Here is a 21958-nt window from a genome sequence, read left to right on the forward strand (position 1 = left end):
CTACAGGTGGTTTGGTTTTGAGAGAAGGGGTTCCAGCCTCCTAGGCTGATGGCCTGGAGTAGGTTCTGTTGGGGCCAAAGTAGTGGGAAGGTGTGGTGGGATGTGTTGGGGATAGTGGTATATACACTGAGTGTACAAAACATTAGGAGAACCTGCTATTTCCGTGACATCGACTGGCCAGGTAAATCCAGGTGAAAGCTATGATCCCTTATTGATGTCACCTGTTAAATCCACTTCAATCAGTGTAGTTGGAGAGGAGGAGACAGGTTAAATAATTATTTTTAAGCCTTAAAACAATTGCGGCATGGATTGTGTATGTGTGCCATTCAGAGGATGAATGGGCAAGATAAAAGATGTAAGTGCCATTGAACGGGGTATGGTAGTAGGTGCCAGGCGCACCGGTTTGAATGTGTCAAGAACTGCAACGCTGCTGTTTTTTTCACTCAACAGTTTCCCGTGTGTATCAAGAATGGTCCACCACCAAACTTGACACAACTGTAGGAAGCATTGACGTCTACATGGGCCAGCATCCCTGTGGAACGCTTTCGACACTTTGTAGTCCATGCCTGATGAATTGAGGCTGTTCTGAGGACAAAAAGGGGTGCAACACAATATGAGGAAGGTGTTGCTAATGTTTTCTACACTCAGTGTAGATGGAGGTGCAGTATCCTTTTTTACCCATTTCCCCTTTGCCTTTTTTTGTGAACAAATGTGTTATGCACTTTCCGAACTGAAAGGCAGCAATACGCAACATAGCGTCTAGTCTGCCGGAAAGCTACACGAAGAAGATGTCCAGTCTGCCTTGGTCCCTATGGCCACATTCACTTCAATCCTCCAGAAGAGGGAGCATGGTCATTGTATTTTTTCTTCATCCCTAATGGGAAGAGTGGAGGATTGAAATGTTCTCTTCATGATGTGGCGAATTGATTACCGTTCTCTTAGCAGCAGGATCTTATGCTGGCTGCACGATCGCAGATAAAAATAATAATAATAAGAGCCCCTACATGCAGAGCCCCTAGTGCAGCCAGCAGTTGTGCGCAGCCCCTAGTGCAGCCAGCAGTTGTGTGCAGCCCCTAGTGCAGCCAGCAGTTGTGTGCAGCCCCTAGTGCAGCCAGCAGTTGTGTGCAGACCCTAGTGCAGCCAGCAGTTGTGTGCAGACCCTAGTGCAGTACAACTGTTTTTCACAGCATTGCAATCACATCTGGAAAAAATGATGGAAAGTTTGACGTATTTTAATATTGTATTATTTATACAGCATTTATTTTTTAACTTTACTCAAAGACTGGTATGTTGAAAGCTATTGTGTAGGCTATATTTAAAGAAATACACTTTTAAGACTTCAAAACATAAATGGGTCTCTTGTGCTGGGCAATGGGTTTAATACAGAGTACTAGTTACTCCGTACTCCACCCACTCCTTTCAATGAAACGCAATACATGGTATATGGGATACTTATTGGCTTGTAGAGAACTTTTCTACCTGTCTCAGCTAAAGTGGGGTGGGAAATACTCAGTAGGGTCTCTACTGTGACTGTGTTGTACATACCCAGCAACACTTCGTCCCCCCCTCTATAGCGCCCAATGCAAAATACTGTAATAGACAACATGGGATACATATTGGCTTGTAGAGTCTGACCACTGCCTGACCCTACCCTGCTGCCTGCCCCCTCCAGTCCCTCCACCAACACCAGACCTCAGCGACCAATTCCCTTCTCCCTACTCTCAGCTTCCTGGTATGTGTTGGAAAATTGATTAAATAAATAAAAGTTCTCATCAATATACACACAATACCCCATAATGACAAAGCGAAAACAGTTTTTTAAATTTTTTTTTACATGTTTGGAATTACAGAAAGACCTTTATTTAAATAAGTATTATTTATTTAAATAAGTTTCCATTGATTATCTTTGAGATGTTTCTACAACTTGATTGAAGTCGACCTGTGGTAAATTCAATTGATTGGACATGATTTGGAAAGGCACACCTGTCTATAGAAGGTATCACAGTTGACAGTGCATGTCAGAGCAAAAACCAAGTCATGATGTCGACGGAATTGTCCGTAGAGCTCCAAGACAGGATTGTGTCGAAGCACAGATCTGGGTGAAGAGCACCAAAACATTTCTGCAGCATTGAAGGACCCCAAGAACACACATCATTCTTAAATGGAAGAAGTTTGGAACCACTAAGACTCTTCCTAGAGCTGGCTGCTTGGCCAAACTGAGCAATCGGGGGAGAAGGGCCTTGGTAGGGGGTGACCAAAAACCCGATGGTCACTCTGACAGAGCTCAAAAGTTCCTCTGTGGAGATGGATGTCCTTCTGGAAGTTTCTCCCATCTCTGCAGGACTCCACCGATCAGGCCTTTATGGTAGAGTGGCTAGACGGAAGCCACTACTCAGTTAAAGGCACATGACAGCCCGCTTGGAGTTTGCCAAAAGGCACCATAAGGACTCTCAGACCATGAGAAACAAGATTCAATCAATCAATCAAATGTATTTATAAAGCCCTTTTTACATCAGTAGATGTCACAAAGTGCTACACAGAAACCCAGCCTAAAACCCCAAACAGCAAGCAAAGCAGATGTAGAAGCACAGTGGCTAGGAAAAACTCCCTAGAAAGGCAGGAACCTAGGAAGAAACCTAGAGAGAAACCAGGCTCTGAGGGGTGGCCAGTCCTCTTCTGGCTGTGCCAGGTGGAGATTATAAGAGTATGTGGCCATTAAGGCTCGATTGTTCTTAAAAATGTTCAAACGTTCATAGATGACCAGCAGGGTTGTAGAGGGTGCAACAGGTCAGTACCTCAGGAGTAAATGTCAGTTGGCTTTTCATAGCCAAGCATTCAGAGGTCGAGACAGCAGGTGCAGTATGGAGAGAGAGAGAGAGTTGAAAACAGCAGGTCCGGGACAAGCTAGCACGTCTGGTGAACAGATCAGGGTTCCATAGCCATAGGCAGAATAGTTGAAAATGGAGCAGCAGCACTACCAGGTGGACTGGGGACAGCCAGGATTCATCACACCAGGCAGTCCTGAGGCATTGTCCTAGGGTTCAGATCCTCTGGGAGGGGAGGGAGAGAGAATTAGAGGGAGCATACTTAAATTCACACAGGACACCAGATATAACAGACTGACTCCAGCACATAGACTATTGCAGCGTAGATACTGGAGGCTGAGACGGGGGGTCGGGGGACACTGTGGCCCCGTCTGACGATACACCTGGACAGGGCCAACCAGGCAGGATGTAACCCCACCCACTTTGCCAAAGCACTGCCCCCACACCACAAGAACGATATCAACAGACCACCAACTTACTACCCTGAGACAAGGCTGAGTATAGCCCACGAAGATCTCTTCCACAGCACAAGCCCGAGGGACCGCAAAACCAGACAGGAAGATCACGTCTGTGACTCAACCCACTGAATTGACGAACCCCTCTTGGGGATGGCATGGAAGAGCACTAGTAAGCCAGTGACTCAGCCCCCATTATTGCGTCAGAGGCAGAGATTCACAGTGGAGAGGAGCTGGCCAGGCAGAGACAGCCAGGGCAGGTTGTCGCTCCAGCACCTTGCCGTTCACCTTCACACCCCTGGGCCAGACTACACTCAATCATAGGACCTACTGAAGAGATGAGTCTTCAATAAAGACTTAAAGGTTGAGACCGAGTCTGCGTCTCTCACATGGATAGGCAGACCATTCCATAAAAATTGAGCTCTATAGGAGAAAGCCCTGACTCCAGCTGTTTGCTTAGAAATTCAAAGGACAATAAGGAGGCCTGCGTCATGTTACCGTAGCGTACGTGTAGGTATGCACGGCAGGACCAAATCCGAGTGATAGGTAGGGGCAAGCCCATGTAATGCTTTGTAGTTTAGCAGTAAAACCTTGAAATCAGCCCTAGCCTTAACAGCTATGTTTAGCACTAACTGAAGTTTATTTAGTGCTTTATCCGGGTAGCCAGAGAGTACAGCATTGCAGTAGTCTACTCTAGAAGTGATACAAGCAGGGATTATCTTTTCTGCATGATTTTTGGACAAAAAGTTTCAGATTGTCTCTGGTGTGATGAAACCAAGATTTAATTATTTTGCCTGAATGCCAAGCGTCACATCTGGAGGAAGCCTGGCACAATCCCTACGGTGAAGCATGGTGGTGGCAGCATCATGCTGTGGGGATGTTTTTCAGCGGCAGGGACTGGCAGACTAGTCAGGATTGTGGGAAAGATGAATGGAGAAAAGTACAGAGAGATCCTTGATGAAAACCTGCTCCAGAGCGCTCATGACCTCAGACTGGGGCTAAGGTTCACCTTCCTACAGGTCAACGACCCTAAGTACACACCCAAGACAAGGCAGGAGTGGCTTTGGGACCAGTCTCTGAATGTCCTTGAGTGGCCCAGTCAGATCCGAGACTTGAACCCGATCAAACATCTCTGGAGAGACCTGAAATAGCTGTGCAGCAACGCTTCCCATCCACCCTGACAAAGCTTGAGAGGATCTGCAGAGAAGAATGGGAGAAACTCCCCAAATACAGGTGTGCCAAGCTTGTAGTGTCATACCCAAGAAGACTCGAGGCTGTAATTGCTGTCAGTGATTCAACAAAGTACTAAGTAAAGGATCTGAATACTTATGTAAACGTAATATTTCAGTTTTTAATTTGTATAAATTTGCTAAAATTTCTAAACCAGTTTTTGCTTTGTCATTATGGGGTATTGTGTTAAGTTTGATGACGGGGGACAATTTAATACATTTTAGAATAAGGCTGTAATGTAACAAAATGTATAAAAAGTCAAGGGGTCTGAATACTTTCCAAATGCACTGTATAAACCAATAGCAACATGATTTTACCAGAATACTGCCAAAAATGTCTTTATTTGTCAGGCCAAGCGATCGACCTGATGCATTTTTTTTTGACCTGTCAAGGCTGTAGGAAATGCTACCCAGCAATTGGGAGGTTGGAAGGAGCGCAAGTTAAAACAACCATTATTTTATCAAGTATAAAACTGATGAAACATTTATTTAATCCTCATATTAGGCTGATTTAAATGTGTAAACGTGCACCCATTACCATCACCATTAGGTTAATCTAGGTTGTTGAAAGGTATGCCAGTCCATCATTGTTTACATTGTGTCTGTCTTTGTGTACATTTCATTTCACACTGGAAGCAAACAGGGTAAGCAAAAAAAAGATTAAAGTGTTTTGTCTTTACAACTGATATTAAACACAACAGTACATTCATGTATTGTTTTGGAATGACTATAATGTATAGGACTAAATGCATATGTCTATAACACAGTCCCTCTCCAAAACTACACATAACGTTATTTGGTAAGTAGAGACCCTACTGAGTATTTCCCACCCCACTTTAGCTGAGACAGGTATAACAGTTTTCTCTCTACAAGCCAATATGTACCCCATGTACAGTCTATTACAGTATAATGCATTAGGCGCTATAGAGTGGGCAGAGAACGAAGTGCTGCTGGGTATGTAGGACACAGTCTGCCTCCAAAAACCACACATATTTGGTTAGTAGAGACCCTACTGAGTATTTCCGACCTCACTTTAGCTGAAAATGGAAGAATAGCTTTCTCTCTACAGCCAAATATTCTCAACATATCATATCATTACTGGTGGTAGATAAATGTTTTTTAAAGCCATATTTTTTTCCCATTTTTTATTTTAATATATTTGAATGAGTTATCTACATTGTAATGTTTTGAAATGTGGGCTTTTATTTGGAAGCTTTCTTCATTACCGTACGAGTGACGTCATCGTTTGTGCTGCTGGAAGGCGAGAGCTTCCTGTGTGCTTAGATCTCAATCAGAAGTCAATTCGATTCGGTTTTACCGCCTCTCCTCCGCGAGTAGGACGGGCTTATCACGGCTACACACAACTGTTTCAGTTACTGAACGATGGCAGTGAACCTAAGCAAAAACGGCATTGCCCTGACAAATGCCTACAAAGAGGTGGTAGATGAGAAATCCAACACCAATTGGTAAGGACGGTTGCATCGCAGGAAAGCTCGCTAACGTTAGCTAGCTATCTAATTGTATCGCCATAAAATGGTGCATCCGCTATTTTTAGTTAGCTAGCTATGTTAGCTCCTTAGTTAACAGCATTTAATTTCCCTTGCATATCATGTAAGTAAGTTAGTTGGCTTGCTTGTTGTGCAATGAAACGCATTTTGTATCAGCGAAACAGTATCATTATTATTGCCATGTTCGTACAGTAGCCAATTATACAAATCGGATGACCATGTCATGTCTGCCAATTTCCTTAGCGTTTTAGCTTGCTAGTTTGCTAAGTAAGGAGGATGCTAGATAACATTAGTAGCTACGTTAGCTGTTTGTGTTTTTAATTTTGTTGATTTCTTAGGTCATTGCAATGCCTAAATATTGCATGCACTTAACGTTAGTCAGCAAATTTTAGCAAAAGAAAAGTACTTGGAGCAAATGATTTCACACGTCATTTGAGGTTCAAATGAAACCTGTTGGTGGAAGTGTTTAAAGATCAAGATGACCTGAATTAATGAATTAACCTGGTTTACCTCTCAAGAGGTTTATCAAACCCAGAGGGTTTCATTCTTAGCACACTTCCTGTTGCTGAATGGGGACCAGACTCTCAGAAGTGTTTTTTTAACCATATAATTACATAGTACACTATTACAGGATCTCAGTTGCTCACGTTAATGGTCTGCTCCAAAGTTATGCAGTTCAACCCAGATTCATGTTTTTGTTTGATCAGTGCACATCACCTAACCAGGATGCTATTCTGCAATAACCTTTTAAGCAGTGGCTAAGTGTTCCATGGATGTGAACAATGATGTTGACAGTATGGTAGCCTAACAAGCAGTGTAAACAACAATCTACTATTTTCAATGCTAGTGTGATCCTGTAACCTGGCATTCTTCTCTGCAGGGCATTGTACACCTACGAGGGGAACACTAATGATATCCGATTGGCAGAGAAGGGAGGTGAGTGTGGTACACAGGATCTTAGAAAGGCTCCAACATTTAAATGTTTTCCGTTTGGAATCGAGTCTGCAATGTTGTCTGAGATCATCATCACCTTAACTTATGGTGTGCCACTGAATTGCTCTCAAAGCACAGTAAGGCAATTTAAAAGATGAAAGCAAAGGTAGTAAGTAGTTTGCAGTAGGTGCGTCTTTTATTGTTTCAATAAGAACAATTTTCATATGTGAAAAGATAGGTAGCAAACAAAGCATGTATAATGCAGGAAGAATCTTACAGCACATACCCTGTCAAAAACAGAACATGTTGAATGTGCCTACGGCAGTATTATTTGCCATGTAACCATATTCTATACAAAATGTAAGCTTTACACAGTAATGTACATTACTTTGCATGGAACATACATTCTACAATGTGACAACATTACGATACTGTTTCAGATGGTGGACTGGAGGAACTGGTGGAGGAACTTAGCAGCGGGAAAATCATGTACGCGTTCTGTCGTGTCCAGGACCCAAACTCTGGCCTGTGCAAATACGTCCTCATCAACTGGGTGAGTGCTGTGCTACGCTCCCTTTTCTTCTGAAGGTGGCACTCCTCTGTATTTTGAAATTTAAATTGAATGATGCTCATGAGTATTTGTGTTTCAGACTGGAGAGGGTGTGAAAGATGCCCGGAAAGGACTATGTGCCAATCATGTCAGCTCCATGGCAAATTTTCTTAAGGTATTTCATTTGGCATGGTATAGACATTTTCTCCACACAGACAACTTGTGTTTAGCTAAGGAAGAAAATCCATTGGATGCAACTTTTTGTGTATACACTTGCAACACTGGCCTCAACAGGATATGAAATGTATAGCTATTGCAGGAAAGGAATAGACACCCCTGTAAGTGCCAGTAATAGCATGTTGGTGTTTAAGAGAGGGCGGTCAAAGTTAATGCATGACATGTTTATTGGCACAATGTTTTTTGACGCCGTTAAGCTATTAAAACATTCTGATATAGATCATTTTGTGTTTCCGTCTCTGACAATCAAAGCGTAGTATGCCTGTAACTTAATGCACTGTTTTTTAAATGGAAAAAGGCCCAAATCGTTAAAGCCAAATTTGAGCAAATCCAAACATTTTGATTAATCGCCATTAATGCCATTAACTCAATTATTTTAATCGTTTGACAGCCCTAGTTTGAGTTAAGCAGCAGCAGTTGTTGGCTGCTTTGGGTGAAGTTGTGGTTTCTAAATCGGCTCTTGAAGTTGTCTCAGTTATTAGTTGTTATCATGAAAGTCACCTTGCTAACTGCATGTCAACAAAATCTATGGGTGGTGGCTGTTAGATATCAAATATGCCTCCTACGGACAGCCCTTTCATGGCCTTATCTGGAATTTGTGATGTGTGTTATTTGTAGCTAAAATGTCTGCTGTAATTCCAGGGCGCCCATGTCACAATAAATGCCCGTGCAGAGGAGGATGTGGAACCTGAGGCTATTATGCAAAAGGTGGGCAAGGCCTCGGGGGCCAACTATAGCTTCCACAAAGAGTCCAACAAGTTCCGAGACGCTGGTCCCCAGGGACCTGTGGTATGTACCAAATACAGCATCTTATCCTTTTTAGAGATTAAAACATTTTAGTTGTGCATTATGAGTTTGTTTCATAATTTTATCAGGATCTGTACATACATTATGTTGGATAGTTGTACGGTGAGGCAAGTTGTGTTGTGGTCGAATAATATGCTCTCATATAGCTAATTTGTTTCGGTAATAACTTCTCTGCCTGTGGACATTTTGGTTAGATTTACTGCACAAGCCTGCGGATGAACAGCCTCTGGTAAGACACGTGGCGGGGGCCTATGTGTATATGTAAACAACAGCTGGTGCACGATATCTAAGGAAGTCTCTAAGTTTTGCTCGCCTGAGGTAGAGTATCTCATGATAAGCTGTAGACCACACTATCTACCTAGAGAGTTTTCATCTGTATTTTTCGTAGCTGTCTACATACCACCACAGACCGATGCTGGCACTAAAACCGCGCTCAATGAGCTGTATACCGCCATAAGCAAACAGGAAAATGCTCATCCAGAGGCGGCGCTCCTAGTGGCCGGGGACTTCAATGCAGGGAAACTTAAATCAGTTTTACCGAATTTCTATCAGCATGTTAAATGTGCAACCCAGAGGGAAAAAAAATTCTAGACCGCCTTTACTCCACACACAGAGACATGTACAAAGCTCTCCCTCGCCCTCTATTTGGCAAATCTGACCATAATTCTATCCTCCTGATTCCTGCTTACAAGCAAAAATTTAAGCAGGAAGCACCAGTGACTCGGTCTATAAAAAAAAGTGGTGAGATGAAGCAGATGCTAAACTACAGGACTGTTTTGCTAGCACAGACTGGAATATGTTCCGGGATTCTTCCGATGGCATTGAGGAGTACACCACATCAGTAACTGCCTTTATCAATAAGTGCATCGAGGACGTCTCGTCTCCACAGTGACTGTACGTACATACCCCAACCAGAAGCCATGGATTACAGGCAACATTCGCACTGAGCTGAAGGGTAGAGCTGATGCTTTCAAGGACTGGGACTCTAACGCAGAAGCTTATAAGAAATCCCGCTATGCCCTCCTACGAACCAACAAACAGGCAATGCGTCAATACAGGGCTAAGATCGAATCGTACTACACCGGCTCTAACGCTCGTCGGGTGTGGCAGGGCTTGCAAACTATTACAGACTACAAAGGGAAGCACAGCCGAGAGCTTCCCAGTGACACGAGCCTAACAGACAAGCAACATTTTTTTTTCTTCCCCCCCCTTTATGTAACCAGGTAGGCTAGTTGAGAACAAGTTCTCATTTGCAACTGCGACCTGGCCAAGATAAAGCATAGCAGTTAGACACATACAACACAGAGTTACACATGGAATGAACAAAACATACAGTCAATAATACAGAAGAAAAAAGAAAACAAAAAGTCTATATACAGTGAGTGCAAATTAGGTAAAATAAGGGAATTAAGGCAATACATAGGCCATGCTGGCAAAGTAATTACAGTATGGCAATTAAACACTGGAATGGTAGACATGCAAAAGATGGAATGTGCAAGTAGACATACTGGGGTGCAAAAGGAGCAGAATAAATAAATACAGTATGGGGATGAGGTAGATAGATGGGCTGTATACAGATGGGCTATGTACAGGTGCAGTGATCTGTGAGCTGCTCTGACACGCTGGTGCTTAAAGCTAGTGAGGGAGATGGGAATCTCCAGCTTCAGAGATTTTTGCTGTTCATTCCAGTCATTGGCAGCAGAGAACTGGAAGGAAAGGCAACCAGAGGAGGAATTGGCTTTGGGGGTGACCAGTGAGATATACCTGCTGGAGCGCGTGCTACGAGTGGGTGCTGCTATGGTGACCAGCGAGCTAAGGCCGGGCTTTACCTAGCAGAGACTTGTAGATGACCTGTAGCCAGTGGGTTTGGCGACGAGTATAAAGTGAGGGCCAGCCAACGAGAGCATATAGGTCGCAATGGTGGGTAGTGTATGGGGCTTTGGTGACAAAACGGATGGCACTGTGATAGACTGCATCCAGTTTGTTGAGTAGAGTGTTGGAGGCAATTTTATAGATGACATCGCCGAAGTCGAGGATCGGTAGGATGGTCAGTTTTACAAGGGTATGTTTGGCAGCATGAGCGAAGGATGCTTTGTTGCGAAATAGGAAGCCGATTCTAGATTTTATTGGATTGGAGATGCTTAATATGAGTCTGGAAGGAGAGTTTACAGTCTAGCCAGACACCCAGGTATTTGTAGTTATCCACGTATTCTAAGTCAGAGCTGTCCAGAGTAGTGATGCTGGATTGGCGGGCAGGTGTGGGCAATGATCGGTTGAAGAGCATGCATTTAGTTTTATTTGCTTTTAAGAGCAGTTGGAGGCCACGGAAGGAGAGTTGTATGGCATTGAAGCTCGTCTGGAGGTTAGTTAACAGTGTCCAAAGAAGGGCCAGAAGTATACAGAATGGTGTCGTCTGCGTAGCGGTGGATCAGAGAATCACCAGCAGCAAGAGTGACATCATTGATGTATACAGAGAAGAGAGTCGGCCCAAGAATTGAACCCTGTGGCACCCCCATAGAGACTGCCAGAGGTCCGGACAACAGGCCCTCCGATTTGACACACTGAGCTCTATCAGAGAAGTAGTTGGTGAACCAGGCGAGGCAATCATTTGAGAAACCAAGGCTTTTGAGTCTGCCAATAAGAATGTGGTGATTGACAGAGACGAAAGCCTTGGCCAGGTCGATGAATACAGCTGCACAGTAATGTCTCTTATTGATGGCGGTTATGATATCGTTAAGGACCTTGAGCGTGGCTGAGGTGCACCCATGACCGGCTCTGAAACCAGATTGCATAGCGAAGAAGGTACGGTGGGATTCGAAATGGTTGGTAATCTGTTTGTTAACTTGGCTTTCGAAGACCTTAGAGATGCAGGGTAGGATAGGTATAGGTCTGTAGCAGTTTGTGTCTAGAGTGTCTCCCCCTTTGAAGAGTGGGATGACCGCAGCAGCTTTCCAATCTTTGGGAATCTGACATTTACATTTTTACATTTTAGTCATTTAGCAGACGCTCTTATCCAGAGCGACTTACAGTAGTGAATGCATACATTTCATACATTTTCAGATTTTTTTTCTCCGTATCAATACGAAAGAGGTTGAACAGGCTAGTAATAGGGGTTGCAACAGTTTTGGCAGATAATTTTAGAAAGAGAGGGTCCAGATTGTCTAGCCCGGCTGATTTGTAGGGGTCCAGATTTTGCAGCTCTTTCAGAACATCAGCTATCTGGATATGGGTGAAGGAGAAATTGGTGGGGGCTTGGGCGGGTTGCTGTGGAGGGTGCCGGGCAGTTGACCGGGGTAGGAGTAGCCAGGTGGAAAGCATGGCCAGCCGTAGAGAAAGGCTCATTGAAATTCTCAATTATAGTGGATTTATCGGTTGTAACAGTGTTTCCTAGCCTCAGAGCAGTGGGTAGCTGGGAGGAGGTGCTCTTATTCTCCATGGACTTTACAGTGTCCCAGAACTTTTTTGAGTTTGTACTGCAGGATGCAAATTTCTGTTTAAAAAAAAATATTTATATGCTGTCTTTGAGGCAAGTAACACTGAGGCATGCATGAGAGCATCAGCTGTTCCGGATGACTGTGATCATGCTCTCCGCAGGCGACGTGAGTAAGACCTTTAAACAGGTCAACATTCACAAGGCCGCAGGGCCAGACGGATTACCAGGACATGTACCAACTGGCAAGTGTCTTCACTGACATTTTCCAACCTTTCCCTGTCTGAGTCTGTAATACCAACATGTTTCAAGCAGACCACCATAGTCCCTGTGCCCAAGAACACTAAGGTAACCTGCCTAAATGACAGAAAACCTAGACCCATTCCAATTTGCATACTGCACCAACACATCCACAAATTATGCAATCTCCATTGCGCTCCACACTGCCGTTTCACACCTGGACAAAAGGAACACCTACAGTTGAAGTCGGAAGTTTACATACACTTAGGTTGTCATTAAAACTTGTTTTTCAACCACTCCACAAATTTCTTGTTAACAAACTATAGTTTTGGCAAGTCAGTTAGGACATCTAATTTGTGCATGACACAAGTCATTTTTCCAACAATTTTTTACTGACAGATTATTTCACTTATAATTCACTATATCACAATTCCAGTGGGTCAGATGTTTACATACACTAAGTTGACTGCCTTTAAACGGCTTGAAAAATTCAGAAAATGATATCATGGCTTTAGAAGCTTCTGATTGGCTATTTGACATAATTTGAGTCAGTTGGAGGTGTACCTGTGGATGTATTTCAAGGGCTACCTTCAAACTCAGTGCCTCTTTGCTTGACATCATGGGAAAATCTAAAGAAATCAGCCAAAACCTCAGAAAAAAAATTGTAGACCTCCACAAGTCTGGTTCATCCTTGGGAGCAATTTCCAAATGCCTGAAGGTACCACGTTCATCTGTACAAACAATATCACGCAAGTATAAACACAATGGGACCACGCAGCCGTCATACCGCTCAGGAAGGAGACAAAAAGTACAAATCAATCCCAGAACAACAGCAAAGGACCTTGTGAAGATGCTGGAGGAAACAGGTAAAAACGTATCTATATCCACATTAAAACAAGTCCTATATCGACATAACCTGAAAGGCCGCTCAGCAAGGAAGAAGCCACTCCTCCAAAACCGCCATAAAAAAGCCAGACTACGGTTTGCAACTGCACATGGGGACAAAGATGGTACTTTTTCGAGAAATGTCTTCTGGTCTGATGAAACAGTGCTGATGACACAACAGTGGTAGCCCTGATCACCGACAATGATAAGACTGCCTATAGGGAGCAGGGCAGATACCTGACCATGTGGTGCAAGGACAACAACCTCTCCCTCAAAGTGATGAAGACAAAGGAGATGATTGTGGACTACAGGAATAGGAGGACCGAGCACACCCCATTCTCATCGACGGGGTTGCAGTGGAGCAGGTTGAGAGCTTCAAGTTCCTTGGCGTCCACATCACCAACAAACTAACATGAGCCAAGCACACCAAGACAGTCGTGAAGAGGGCACGACAAAACCTATTCCCCTTCAGGAGACTGAAAAGATTTGGAACAGGTCCTCAGATCCTCAAAAGGTTTTACAGCTGTACCATCAAGAGCATCCTGACGGGTTGCATCACTGCCTGTATTGGCAACTGCTCGGCCTCCGACAGCAAGGCACTACGGAGGGTAGTGCATACGGCTCAGTATATCACCGGGGCCAAGCTTCCTGCCATCCAGGACCTCTATACCAGGTGGTGTCAGAGGAAGGCCCTAAAAATTCAGACTCCAGCCACCCTAGTCATACAGTTCTCTCCTACCGCATGGCAAGCTGTACCTGAGCACCAAGTCTAGGTCCAAGATGCTTCTAAACAGCTTCTACCCTCCCCCTTCTACGATGCTGCTACTCTCTTATTATCTATGCATAGTCGCTTTAATAACTCTACCTACATGTACATATTACCTAAATTACAACAACACCGGTGCCCCCGCACATTGACTCTGTACCGGTACCCCCTGTATATAGCCCCACTATTGTTATTTACTGTTCCTTTATTTGTTATTCTTATCTTACTTTTTATTCGTAGATTTTTTTAAATGTTCTTAACTGCATTGTTGGTTAATGGTTTGTAAGTATACATTTCACTGTTTTATTCAGCGCATGTGACAAATACAATTTGATTTGATGAGTTTTTCATTGTGAGTTAGTTTCCAATGTGTTGGTTGTTGTGATGGTGCAGCTGGTTGTTTTACAATGACTCGTCTCCAGTAGAATCCAGTGGCTTAGTTGGGGCTCATGATTGCTGGCCAGGGCTGGAGCCAGAGAAACCAGGCCAGACAAGGCAGGCTGTTTAAAGCCTGTTAACTCCCCATAATAAACCAACATGCTGTGTCAGTATTGGATCTGGGTAGGGGTTGGTGTCCAGGAATGACAACTTGTTTGGAGCATAGGAGATTTTTGTTATCTAACACAACACATTTTGATATGACAGGGCTCTGTGTATCAGAAGACCAACGCTATGTCTGAAATCAAACGCACCAATAAAGACAACTTCTGGGCGCAGGCAGAGGTAAGCCAGCTTCAACACCTTTCTCCCACTACAGGGACTCACTGATCCTCTACAGACTGGTTAGATTTGCTTGATCATAGCTCAGCGTGTTCTGGTGTCATGCGGCCGTTATGACACATTTTACATTACCCTAACCTTGTGCTCATGGCCCGTGTGTCTCTCAGAAAGATGAGGAGAAGCGGCGACAGGAGGAGCGCTGCAAGGCAGACGAGGAGCGCCAGAAGCTGGAGAAAGACAGGAAGGATCGAGAGGCCAAGGAGGCAACTCTCAGAGAGAAGAGAGACAAGGAAAGGGCCTCTATGATCGACCAGCAGAAGTGAGTAAAACTGTGGTTAGTTCACTTAGCTGTTGGTTATCTAACTGACCTTATTGACAGACAGGTTTGCATTGTCTACTTCCCCCTTTTAACAACCATTTGTTTAACAGGAAGTACCAGCAGCAGCAGGAAGCTGAGAGCAGAGAAGATGAGAAACAACAATGGGTGAGTTTTCTGCTGGCTTACAGCAGGACTGGCCTGCAGTCTGAGGAGAATCAGTTAAAATCAGTTCCGCTATGTTTAACTGGTAGTTTATCCTCATGTGGGAAGCAGGTCAGTCTGTGCAACATGCACCCCACCTAAATTATGTTTTTAAATGTCAAAGCGCAAATTTAGGACATGATAAGATTAGCACAAGAACAAACTATACAGAACCGTTAGGTGTAGCCTCTGAGGTAGTGTTCAATTATGTGTGATGCACCATCAGGAGGAGCAGGAGAAGGACTTCCAGGCAACTCAGAAGAAAGGGATGAAGCGTGGTGAATCTGTGGAGAAAGCCAATGTGAGTTAAATGTGACTCAGAACTGCTTCCCTGTGACTCAGAACTGCTTTCCTTTTCAATGACTCAATCAAATCTGTTCTTTGCTTGAATCTAAAGTCTCCACAGTTTAACTTAGTAATTTTCCTGTCTGTAGATTCTTTGTATCTTCTACATTTTCTTTAGACATAATAAAGAAATTGTACATGTTTATTCATACTGTAGATCAGGGGTAAGCAACTAGTTTCAGCTGGTGGCTGATTTTTGTTTGAGCGAATGATTGGGGGGATTGAAAATAATTTGTATAAGAATTTGGACACTGCACATTGATCACAACTAAGACCAACAAGATTGTATTTCAAATCAAAGTTTATTTGTCAGGTGCGCCGAATACAACAGGTATAGACCTTACAGTGAAATGCTTACTTACAGGCTCTAACCAACAGTGCAAAAAAGGTATTAGGTGAGCAATGGGTAAGTAAAGAAATAAAACAACAGTAAAAAGACAGTGAAAAATAACAGTAGCAAGGCTATATACAGTAGCGAGGCTATAACAGTAGCGAGGCTACATACAGGCACCGGTTAGTCGGTCTGATTTGAGGTAGTATGTACATGTAGATATGGTTAAAGTGACTATGCATATATGATAAAGAGAGAGTAGCAGCAGCGTAAAAGGGGTTGGGGGCACAAAATGCAAATAATCCGGGTAGCCATTTGATTACCTGTTCAGGAGTCTTATGGCTTGGGGGTAAAAACTGTTGAGAAGCCTTTTTGTCTTAGACTTGGCACTCCGGTACCACTTGCCATGCGGTAGTAGAGAGAACAGTCTATGGCTGGGTTCTTTGACAATTGTTAGGGCCTTCCTCTGACACCGCCTGGTGTAGAGGTCCTGGATGGTAGGCAGCTTAGCCCCAGTGATGTACTGGGCCATACGCACTACCCTTTGTAGTGCCTTGCGGTCGGAGGCCGAGCAGTTGCCGTACCAGGCAGTGATGCAACCAGTCAGGATGCTCTCGATGTTGCAGCTGTAGAACCTTTTGAGGATCTCAGGACCCATGCCAAATATTTTTAGTTTCCTGAGGGGGTATAGGCTTTGTCGTGCCCTCTTCACGACTGTCTTGGTGTGTTTGGGCCATTCTAGTTTGTTGGTGATGTGGACACCAAGGAACTTCAAGCTCTCGACCCGCTCCACTACAGCCTTTCCACAAGACTTTCCACTAGATTTTAGAACATTGCTGCACTTATGCTTTATATACCTGTCAGCAACGGGTGAGGCTGAAGTAGCCGAATCCACTTATTTGAACTCGTGTCCACATTTGTGTGTGTGTGTGACACACACACACACACACACACACACACACACACAAATCAGATTATTTCGGAGTAGAAAGGAGTGGGAGCAATCCAAAAAAAAAGCAGGATTTGATTTCATTTAGCTCTCTCTAATCCATTGTACAGGATGTGAACAGGTGACTGACGTTTTGAGGTCAAGCTGACGTCTTCCTCAGAGTGACCTGACCATTGCGCTTAGCTCCTATTTATAGCCTAGTGGCCCATTGAGACACAAGACTTCAACTTGACCTCAATGTCAGTCACCTGTTTGCGTCCTGTACAATGGATTAAAGAGAGCTAAAATAAATAAATCTTGTGCTCCAACTAATTTCTACCTAGAATTTTGGAAGTTTTTCTTGGTAAGAACGTCTCATGATTTTCATCATTGTTGAGCACCCTTCCTTTCCTTTGATTGCTGAAGCGTGAAGGCCCACCTGAACTCATTTATGCCTGAATTCCCCCCTTTTGTTTCTTTTTTTGGTGGGGGTCAAGGTAAATCAATTGCGGCCCAGGTTTTGATGACTTCTGCTGTAGATTATTTAGGAGATTATGCCATTTTGCTTATCAGCAGTGAATTTCACTGGGGTGTTAAACTACTAAGAGTTCTGAGCTGACAAGGTAAAGATCTGTCGTTCTGCCCCTGAGCGACGCAGTTAACCCTGGGGTTGGGTTAAATGCCGGAGACACATTTCAGTTGAATGCATTCAGTTGTACAACTGTCTAGGTATCCCCCTTCCCTTTCTATAGCTGTACAGTGGCCAGTGTGCATGTCTGACTCTCACTGTGTGTTTCAGGAGGCAGCCTCTCTGATCTCCCAGCGCTCTATGAACCCCAGAGAGATGTTCAAGCAGAGAGAGAAGGGCATGGACACCCCTGCTGCTGCTGCCCACGCCCCTGCCAGCCCCCAGCCAGGTAGGCTACTAATTCAATACAACTGTTTGCTATTAATATGACAAGTGTTGTTCCTAATGAGGACTTTAGATTATTCTGTAAAATGTTTCTGCCATGGGTGTTTCCTAAATGGACTTGCTAGCTGTGTGTCAGGTGTGGATAAGATCAGGGGATTGTCTGGGCCATGTTGAAACATGCAGGAGGAGATTCTTATTGCATTACTCTGCCTTCATCAGCTTTAACTCATTGTCAGACACAGACTGTCTCGTATCACATCTTGTCTCTAGACCACATCTGCTTTGTGTTGTCTGCTCTGCTGGGTAACCTCTCCGGCCAATGTGTATGTCTGTCTGTCTGCTCTGGTGTGTGTTTCTCAGGGCGTTTGAAAAGCCCTTTTCTCTCTAAGCAACCATGTGAGCCTGAGCCGTCCCGCTCGCCCCTGCGCCAAGCCTCCCCACTTTCTGCAGGCTCTGCCTCTCCTGTCCCTGCTGCAGGTCTGAGCTCACTCATACCACTGACACAAACTGACCCTTTCCTATCTGACACACACACAGAGAGAAATACTTCACACGTGGGTGACTGTGTGACATACAAGAGATGTTTATGTTTCGGTCCAATCTCTACCTGATGCTGCTCCCTTTCAATCAATCAGTCCAAATTATTGACCTAATGCTCTCTTGTTACTGCAATTTAACGTCACCCTGAGGGTCATGCCCATGATTAGACCACTGTACATCATCATGCCCACATTAGATCACTGTAACCAAGGCCTTCCGAGTGGCGCAGTGGTCTAAGGCACTGCATCGCATTGCTAGCTGTGCCACTAGAGATTCTGGGTTCGAGTCCAGGCTCTGTCGCAGCCGGCCGCGACCGGGAGCCCCATGGGGTGGCGCACAATTGGCCCAGCGTCATCCGGGTTAGGGAAGGGTTTGGCTGGCAGGGATGTCCTTGTCCCATCGCGCTAGCGACTCCTGTGGCGGCCCGGGCGCAGTGCACGCTGACACGGTCGCCAGGTGTGCCAGACTCATATTAAACATCTCCAATCCAAAATAAAATCTAGAATAGGCTTCCTATTTCGCAACAAAGCCTCCTTCGCTCACGCAGCCAAACATACCCTCGTAAAACTGGCTATCCTACCGATCCTCGACTTCGGCGATGTCATTTGCAAAATAGCCTCCAACAGACTGCATCCAGTTTGCTGAGTAGACTATCACAGTGCCATCCGTTTTGTCACCAAAGCCCCTTATACCACCCACCACTGCGACCTGTATGCTCTAGTCGGCTGGCCCTCGTTACATATTCGTCGCCAGACCCACTGGCTCCAGGTCATCTATAAGTCTATGCTAGGTAAAGCTCCGCCTTATCTCAGTTCACTGGTCACGATAACAACACCCACCCGTAGCACGCGCTCCAGCAGGTATATCTAACTGGTCATCACCAAAGCCAACACCTGCTTTGGCCGCCTTTCCTTCCAGTTCTCTGCTGCCAATGACTCGAACGAATTGCAAAAATCGCTGAAGCTGGAGACTTATGACATCAGCTATCTGAGCAGCTAACCGATCGCTGCAGCTGTACGTAGCCCATCTGTAAATAGCACGTCCAATCTACCTACCTCATCCCCATATTGTTTTTATTTACTTTTCTGATCTTTTGCACACCAGTATTTCTACTTCCACATCATCATCTGCACAGCTATCACTCCAGTGTTAATTTGCTAAATTGTAATTACTTCGCTACTATGGCCTATTTATTGCCTTACCACCTCACGCCATTTGCACACACTGTATATTGACTTTCTATTTTTCTATTGTGTTATTGACTGTGCGCTTGTTCACTCCATGTGTAACTCTGTTGTTGTTTGTGTCGCACTGCTTTGCTTTATCTTGGCCAGGTCGCAGTTGTAAATGAGAACTTGTTCTCAACTAGCCTACCTGGTTAAATAAAGGTTAAATAAAATGAACACCGAATGTTTATGGTAAGGGTTAAGGTTTAGAATAGGCTTAAAAAAAAATCTTAAACAACTTTGTCGCTGGATTCGAACATGCAGCCATTGAAATCAGAGGCAGATGCTTTGGCAGATGCACCCTAGCAAAACCAAAACCTACTTGAAGGTAACAGTGCTCACTGTTGCCCCTAGTGGCCGGTTTCCACGTCATCTCCTGACGTCCTCAGCCATGGATGAACGTTGACTACTGACTTATATCACGGGTGACCTGGCTGATATATTCAGTTTCTGAATATTTCTGAGTGCATGCCTTAGTATGTGTGTACATTTGTGGCCATCTGTGTGTATCTGTGCTCCTATATCATGTGTACGTGTGTGTATGTCGTAATAAGAGCCCGTTGTGGATGAGTCATCCCAGTCTGAGTGCTTGGATGAGCAGGATGCAACCCCTGTTCAGGATGCAGTCCCTGAGGAACAGTGGCAAGATGAAGGTGGGCCCTACTCCACATGCACCTCAGTCTGAACACAGAACAGTCATTCATCTCATCTGTGAATCATCATGACCATTTCCCTGGACACATTTCTAAGTTACTTTGTATTCTGGATCCCTGCTGCAGCTACCACCTGTTGGTGGAGGGAGATAGTCTTTAAAAAAAAATACAATTTACCTTTTCCCCTTTCAGTGAAGGCACCAGCTCCTCCCACTCAGCACAACCATCCCACAGAGCCAGCCCAAAATGATCTCTATGAGGAGCCCCCACAGGTGAATATTTGTCATGGCACATGTGAGAATCATTCCGCAAGGGTGAAGATTTAATTATAAATGGCGATAACGTACGTTTTGTAATCTGAAAATACCTTCTCATTATTCAAATGCCATTCATGTAAAAAGATGATGTAACGGGTAATATTTGCAGTTGAACTTAACACTTGAAGGGCATTCTAAGGTACAGCACCCCTTGTTGTTCCCTCAGGTGGAAGAGAACACATTTGAGGTGCCTGCAGGGGAGAAGACGGACCAAGGTGTCTGTGCCAGGGCTCTATACGACTACCAGGCTGGTAAGCATCATCACAGCCTACTGACAATTTACAGCTGACACTCGGTCCACTGAACTGGTTCTCTGTGAAAAATGTGTAACTGTGACGTTTTGCCCCAATACGGAGAATCAATATGAGTGGAACTGCTAGTAGGAAACTGGCAGTCTGTGAGGGAATAGACACAGTCAAATAATACCATGAAGGATATCTGAATGGGCATGGTTATCTGAGGTATTGCTCCTCTTTTCATTCCACAGCTGATGACACAGAGATCTCCTTCGATCCTGATGACATCATCACTGGCATCGAGATGATTGACGAGGGCTGGTGGCGGGGCTACAGCCCAGACGGGCATTTTGGAATGTTCCCAGCCAATTACGTTGAGGTTATTTAGGTCCATACCTCGCCCACTCACTAGATCAGCATATTGGAGGCAGAGTCGAAAAGATCCCCCCCCAGAAGAATTTGGCAGTAAGAAAACTGCTAGGTCCAGAACACAGCAGGTCAGAAGTAACTCAACAGTGAACCCTTTAGAATAGTTTGCTGAACTGTATCTGCCACATTATGGACCAATATATGAACAATAACCATGGGACCAAGGGTCGTGCAAATCTATCCCTGTTGAAGGAAGCAATTCAATTATGTTGTTGATGTTGTGAGCCGTTAGATGGCATAGTTTAGGTTTTGATGAAAACCCATATACTGGCCAACCCCAAACTGAATCTCTCACCTTTTAATGTGATGCAGTAAATTGTCAGGCTTTTTAGATTTTTCAATTCAAGTTTCCATTGTGAACATTAATAGCACTTGTAGATCACATTCCTTAAAAAGTGAATCCAGTTTTGTTCCAGATATACTATTTTTGTTATTTGTAGCATTCACTCCTGTTGGGTTCAGGATCATATTTCATAGCTCACATAATGGTACCAACTATGATCTTTGGCCTTTTTTGCCTTTTCCTCAGACTAATATTTTATGTGAGTATTTCTTTGTCAGAAATGAGTTTGCTTGAAAGGAATCCTGTGTGAATTTCCAACAGTAGTTTGGTATTGTAGTGGAATTGAATATTAGAAAACCAAAAGGTTCTATATTTGCTATGCTCTCTGGGCGGCTGAACTCGAGGGAAAATAGGGGTGTAAATAATGACACAATCATATTCTTGTGAAATACTTGGGAAATACTTTTTTTAAGTTTACATACACTTAGGTTGGAGTCATTAAAACTTGTTTTTCAACATCTCCACAAATTTCTTGTTGCCAAAACTATATTTTGTTAAGTCGGTTAGGACATCTACTTTGTGCATGACACAAGTCATTTTTCCAACAATTGTTTACAGACTGATTATTTCACTTATAATTCACTGTATCACA

General features: G+C 44.1%; 1 protein-coding gene across 3 annotated transcripts; it reads left to right on the forward strand.

Annotated features, from left to right (window-relative positions):
• The first annotated feature begins 5776 nt into the window (after positions 1 to 5776).
• Positions 5777 to 21834, forward strand: dbnlb (drebrin-like b). 3 transcript variants are annotated; one of them, XM_029717059.1, is made up of 14 exons: positions 5780 to 5975; positions 6898 to 6953; positions 7391 to 7503; positions 7601 to 7675; positions 8380 to 8526; positions 14511 to 14588; positions 14753 to 14904; positions 15015 to 15069; positions 15332 to 15406; positions 17509 to 17626; positions 19943 to 20041; positions 20234 to 20313; positions 20525 to 20609; positions 20846 to 21834. In XM_029717059.1, the coding sequence occupies exons 1-14, from the start codon at positions 5893 to 5895 to the stop codon at positions 20980 to 20982; spliced, it is 1353 nt and encodes a 450-aa protein (XP_029572919.1). In that variant the 5' UTR covers positions 5780 to 5892; the 3' UTR covers positions 20983 to 21834. The 3 variants fall into 3 exon arrangements, with proteins under 3 accessions (XP_029572922.1, XP_029572920.1, XP_029572919.1); XM_029717060.1 differs by lacking the exon at positions 19943 to 20041 and having other exon boundaries at positions 5779 to 5975; XM_029717062.1 differs by lacking the exons at positions 19943 to 20041; positions 20234 to 20313; positions 20525 to 20609; positions 20846 to 21834 and adding an exon at positions 17983 to 18423 and having other exon boundaries at positions 5777 to 5975.
• The last annotated feature ends 124 nt before the right edge of the window (positions 21835 to 21958 follow it).

This window comes from Salmo trutta, chromosome 27 (genome assembly GCF_901001165.1).
Source record: "Salmo trutta chromosome 27, fSalTru1.1, whole genome shotgun sequence".
In the NCBI taxonomy this organism is placed as follows: domain Eukaryota; kingdom Metazoa; phylum Chordata; class Actinopteri; order Salmoniformes; family Salmonidae; genus Salmo; species Salmo trutta.